This window comes from Rhodamnia argentea, chromosome 2 (genome assembly GCF_020921035.1).
Source record: "Rhodamnia argentea isolate NSW1041297 chromosome 2, ASM2092103v1, whole genome shotgun sequence".
NCBI lineage: Eukaryota > Viridiplantae > Streptophyta > Magnoliopsida > Myrtales > Myrtaceae > Rhodamnia > Rhodamnia argentea.
In genome coordinates this window covers 24,674,478-24,680,477 of record NC_063151.1, presented here as the reverse complement: position 1 = coordinate 24,680,477, position 6,000 = coordinate 24,674,478, and the positions used below count along the sequence as shown (strand labels likewise).

The window sequence follows — 6,000 nt, the reverse complement described above, 5'->3', positions numbered from 1 at the left end:
TGGGTGATAGAACCGTCACTCAACAGTGCAATTTGAACCATACACATAGACATGAACTTTGGATTGACAAGTATGTCAAGCGGATATGTCGTGCGCGTAGATCCGACACTCTCATAGACTGTCATCTTAATTATTCTCAATTCTTAACAACTCAAGGAAATAGAAACGTAATTTTCTTGTATAATTTATCTTCTGATTTTAGCTTACAATAAAAAGACAAAAAATTAAAAGGAAAAAAAAATGAGGAGTCGGTGAATCCAGATCCGCAAGTGATTGAATTTCCACAAACGAGTTTTGTAGCCATTAGGCGACCATTCTGCCGTCTGACTTTGGGAGACGGCCAGTTAAACAATTTCCTAATGTTTATTGTTCACCTAAGCCCTTCTCTATTGGTATAATTACGGACAGTTTTTAGAGACATCATTGCTGCAGGCATTTAAATTAGAAAATTGCTTTAATAACGATCTGACAAGATTGTCGATTATTTCTGACCATAAATCCACACATCATCATCGCGTGTTTTGCACAAAACACTCATTAATTGAAAAATCGTGGGCCAAAAATAATGACAGTCTTGTTAGACTATATGCTAGCATCTTCCTTTAAATTACTCTAGTGTAGGAAAATATGCAATTCACTCTTGAGCAACACACCATTTCCTGCATTTTTACAACCACCTTGGCCCAAAAACGAACACAAAACAGGACAACAACCCAAGAAGAAAAGGAAGAAAGAAACGGGCGGGCGATGAACATCAAGAAGCACGATAAAACATCCGGCAAGGCAACCTCAAAGATCCCTCCTAAGCTTTTTCTCATCCTCATTATCAGTCAACCTCTTCAATCTTCGGCCCTGCTCCACCACCAGACGTGCCACCGCCTCTCGGCATATCACCGTCGGCGCCGCCCATCGGCCCGTCACTGCCACCCTGATAGATCTTTGATATGATCGGACCGCACAGCGCCTCCAACTCCTTCAGCTTGTCCTGGAACTCGTCCACCTTGGCGAGCTGGTTCCTGTCAAGCCACTCGATCACCTCATGAACGGCCTTCTCGATTTTCTCCTTGTCCTCTGGGCTCAACTTCCCAGCGATCTTCTCGTCCCGGATGGTGCTCCGCATGTTGTAAGCGTAGTTCTCCAGTGAGTTCTTCGCCTCGATCTTGTGCTTCGCCTCCTCGTCCTCGGCCTTGTACTGGTCCGCCTCCCTCACCATCCGCTCGATGTCGTTCTTGCTTAGCCGGCCCTTCTCGTTGGTGATGGTGATCTGGTTCCTCGTTCCAACCGTCTTGTCCTCCGCTGACACGTTCAGGATCCCATTAGCGTCGATGTCGAAGATCACGCTGATCTGCGGCACTCCCCTTGGCGTCGGCGGGATCCCCTTGAGCTCGAACGTGCCTAGAAGATTGTTGTCCTTGGTCCGTGCCCGCTCGCCCTCGTACACCTGGATCAGCACGCCAGGCTGGTTGTCCGAGTAGGTCGAGAAGACCTGCTCCTTCTTGGTGGGGATGGTGGTGTTCCTGGGGATGAGCACGGTCATGACCCCACCAGCAGTCTCAAGGCCGAGGCTGAGTGGCGTGACATCGAGCAAGAGCAAGTCCTGGACTTTCTCACTGCCCTCGCCTGTCAGGATCGCAGCCTGGACCGCCGCCCCGTAGGCGACCGACTCATCGGGGTTGATGCTCTTGCATAGCTCTTTCCCGTTGAAGAAGTCCTGCAGGAGTTGCTGGATTTTCGGGATCCTTGTCGAGCCGCCCACAAGGACGACCTCGTTAACCTGGCCCTTATCAATCTTTGAATCTCTCAGGCACTTCTCAACCGGCTCCATGCACTTCAGGAACAAGTCCATGTTCAATTCTTCGAAACGGGCCCGAGTGATGATGGTGTAGAAGTCGATGCCTTCGTAGAGCGAGTCGACCTCGATGGTGGTCTGTGTGGTCGAGGACAACGCCCGCTTAGCGCGCTCACATGCAGTCCTCAGCCGACGTAGCGCCCGTGCGTTGCTGCTGACGTCCTTCTTGTGCTTCCGTCGCAACTCCTGGATGCAGTGGTTGACAAGCCGGTTATCGAAGTCCTCACCGCCAAGGTGGGTGTCCCCGGCAGTGGCCTTGACCTCAAAGATACCCTCCTCAATGGAGAGGAGGGAGACGTCGAAGGTGCCACCACCGAGGTCGAAGATGAGGATGTTTTTCTCGCCAGTGCGGGCGGCCTTCTTGTCGAGGCCATAGGCGATGGCAGCGGCAGTGGGCTCGTTGATCATGCGGAGGACGTTGAGGCCGGCGATGGAACCGGCATCCTTGGTAGCCCGGCGCTGGGAGTCATTGAAGTAGGCAGGGACGGTGATGACGGCGTTGTTGATCGGGTGGCCGAGGAAGGCCTCGGCATACTCGCGCATCTTGCTGAGCACCATCGACGAGATCTCCTCAGGGGAGAACTGCTTCTCCTCGCCCTTGTAGCGGACGACGATCATGGGCTTGTCGCCGGGGCCAGGGACGACCTTGAAGGGCCAGTGCTTCATGTCGGACTGGACGGACGGGTCAGAGAAGCGGCGGCCGATGAGACGCTTGGCATCGAAGACGGTGTTGTGGGGGTTCGTGGCGACCTGGTTCTTGGCCGCTTCCCCGACAAGGCGCTCGGTGTCGGTGAAGGCGACGTAGGAGGGGGTGGTGCGGTTGCCCTGGTCGTTGGGGACGATCTCAACGCGGTCGTGCAGCCAGACGCCGACGCAGCTGTAGGTGGTGCCGAGGTCGATGCCGATGGCCTTGCCTTCCGCCGATTTAGCCGCCATTATTATCTTCTGGTGCTGTTCTTGGTTGGCTTGATTTAGACGTGCGACAGAGAGAGAAAGAGAAACTGCGTAGAGAGTTTGATGATCAAAGGGAGAAGGTGGCGCGGGAAACTATATTAGAGCGCGAGTGGAGGCGGAGACGGTGGCATGCAGTGGGGGTGTTCCGGTAGGCAAAGCGGGAGGGTGACAGGTGGGAGATGAGTCAGTAGAAGAGTGAAATCTGAGTTCGGCGGGAGTGTTCTGGAACGGCGGTTCACGTTGGCTTAGAATGTGTTTGAACTATAGCAGAAGCACCAACAGCTTACGGGGTTTCTAGATTTTAATAAGCAAAAACAAACAGTAAATCGTTACATTTAGGAAACTTACCGGGTAACAGCATAACGGTACAATTTCAATCATAAGTATTATGAATGGTAAAAAATATTTAGCAATCATGACGGAATCCACTTAACACTCCACCATTATATTATCATATTGTCTTACTAGCGGGACCCTTCTTTTATTGTCTCTCTAGTCCATTTGTTTCATGAAATGTTGGCATTGTTGTAAAAAAAAAATAAATTAAAGAAGTTATTTTTAGAAAAGATTATCGGAGAAAATACCAAAAAAAACCTAAATATATTATATTTGTATCCACTAATCCTAAACATTTCAATTGTGTTCAATTTAATTTTAGACATTTTTCGCATTTTGCCAATTGAATCTACCTGGCAATTTAGGTAGAAAATCGCTCATATGGACATTGGTGGTTCCACATAATATGGTCCGCGTCGATATATACATTTTTCATATCTTTTAATTTTATATTTTCTTTTAGTTTTATTTTATTTCTCTTCTCTTTTTTTTTAATATATATGTTTGGATCGAGGGTTAGGAACCCTCGCCAACATTAGGCGAGGATGACGCAGCCCTCGATCGATGTCCTCGCCGGCCGCAAGGAGGGCGTTGCGGTCCTCGCCCGGATACGGCCAAGGTCGTAAACGCCGGTTCTATGATCGGTGAGGCCTGGCGAGGGTCGCAACGCTTTCGTCGGCCGAGGCGAGGGGGTTGGCCTTAGGCGAGCCCGGAACACCCAATTCCAATGAGGGTACGCAGGCCTTGGTCCACAAAAGAAAAAATCATTGGAAAAAAAAAAATTGTCACGTAGAGAAGAGAGGAGTGGGGGTAAGAGAGAAAGGTCCGGTGAGATTAAGGTACGAAGCTGTTCCAACGTGTCTTGCTATCGCGGGCTCCAAGTCCGACAGAATAATGCAAGCGCTTTTTTGCTTGGGCTACATTTGGTTTTCGGATAATTTTTTTTTCTTATTTTTCGGAATTTAAATCGCTTGAAAAAAATAAGTTAATGGATAATTTATGCATTTAATTCGGAAAATTAGCCTTTTCTTTTAAAAATAAAAAATTCATTTATTAAAATATGACTATATATTGGCACTTAGGCCAGAAACTTTACGTTTATGCATAGAAACGCCAATGCTTGTTCCCGAGCTCTCTACAGTGGCCTCGAGCTAGGGTCGAGTTTGCTGAGGTCCATCGAGGCCAAGCTCATGTCTAAAGTGGCCGGGCTTGGGTCCACATAAGTTGGGCTTGCTGTGGCCAAGCTTAGTAATGTGGTACTATTGCCCGAATCCCTGGCGGCCCAACTCAGGTCCATAGCGGTCGAAGTTGAGACCTTGGTGCTCGTGCTTTGATTTTTAAGATCTGGGCCCAGGTCTATTGAAGCTGAACTCAAGTCCACAGTGCCTAGGCTCGAGACCTTGTGCCTGGGACTGAGTCCATCAAGGATGGGATCCTGACCTTGGTGCTAGTGTCCAGGTCCCTAGCACCCAGGCTCGTGTCCCTAACACCCGGACCTAGTACCATGTAGTCCGAGCCGAGTCCTCAAAACCTGTGCCCATGCCCATCAAGGATGGGCCCAAGACCTCGGTGCCCGGGCCTGGGATGGCGTCCCGGCTCGGGTTGTCGGTGCCCATGCTCGGGTCCCGGGCTCGAGTCATGGGTCTATTGAGACTCGGTCCGAGATGCTGGCACCAGCCTAGGTCAATCAAGGCACGGTTTTGCCCAAGGTTCCTCGGCTAACTATGCACTAGTAACTAGTGCTCGAGTTATGTATGTCTACTTAAGAGAATTGTATTTTATTTAACAAAACGATGGGAAATATTTTTTTAATTCATTTTCAGCTCCAGCAAAACATCGAAAGTGTTGTCATTTTCCTAAAAAATAACTTTTTCAGATAACATTTTTCAAAGATATTTTATTTTTCGCGGAACAAATAGAGCCTTAATCTAAATTTTGCGATGAACATGCTTTGACCTTTCTCTAATACGAAATACTTGAAATTTTCATCATATTTCAAATATTGTCGCGTAAATTCATATATGACTTGCTGTAATATTTCAAAGTTTGGACAAAAATGATAAATCTCTACGCTTTTGACTTTTTATATAACAAAATCAAAAGGACCCGAACAAAAATATCATCATTCAAGTGACATTTTTATTTGTTAGAATATTTCATTTTTTTTAACTATATAGTCCTGTATTCGATGAATCCTTATAAATTGCATGAAATATATGCCCCATTTGTTTCTTGAAATATGAACTATTTTGAAAATAATTTTCTAAAAATGATTGTTTCTATTGTTTAAAATAATTAAATGGTAAAAAAATATTTTTATTACCGACAACAACTTATGTCCAAACATCTTCATGAACGACAATAATAGTTTTCGTTCATTCATTTTTACAAGTGGTATAAACAATCGTGTTTAGAAAAATATTTTTCAAAATCTTCATTTTTCACGAGCGAACAACCTTATATGCTAGTACATGGGAGAATATTGAGAAAAGAAACAACGAGGATGAATGCATGAGAGGCTATTCTTGGTAAGGGAGTGCAAGGCAGACAAGAAGAGTTTTATATTAGTGTTTTTTTTTTTTTGGTAAGGGTTTTATATTAGTGTTCATATCATGAAAATCCCCAAATTGATACATATGTGATAAATTTATCCCAAATTATTATTTTTTACCACGAAAAATCCTAAATTAGCATAGTTGCGATAGATTCATCCCAAACTATTTTTTTACCGTAAAAAAAATTCTAAACTAGTGCACTCGTGACAAATTTACCATAAACTACTTTTTTTGACAGAGAAAAATCCTAAACTGGTACACTCGTGGTAAAAAAAAATAGTTTGAAATATTATAGGCGTGTCGGTT

The 6,000-nt window shown here is 45.8% G+C and overlaps 1 protein-coding gene across 1 annotated transcript; it reads right to left on the bottom strand.

Annotated features, from left to right (window-relative positions):
• Positions 1–621: 621 nt before the first annotated feature.
• Positions 622–2,811, bottom strand: LOC115752765 (heat shock 70 kDa protein-like). The gene has a single exon (XM_030691113.2). The coding sequence runs from the start codon at positions 2,783–2,785 to the stop codon at positions 827–829; it is 1,959 nt and encodes a 652-aa protein (XP_030546973.1). The 5' UTR covers positions 2,786–2,811; the 3' UTR covers positions 622–826.
• Between the last annotated feature and the right edge of the window lie 3,189 nt (positions 2,812–6,000).

Coding starts and splice junctions, on each gene's coding strand:
- LOC115752765 (XM_030691113.2), bottom strand. CDS start 2,785: ATGGCGGCTAAATCGGCGGAAGGCAAGGCCATCGGCATCGACCTCGGC.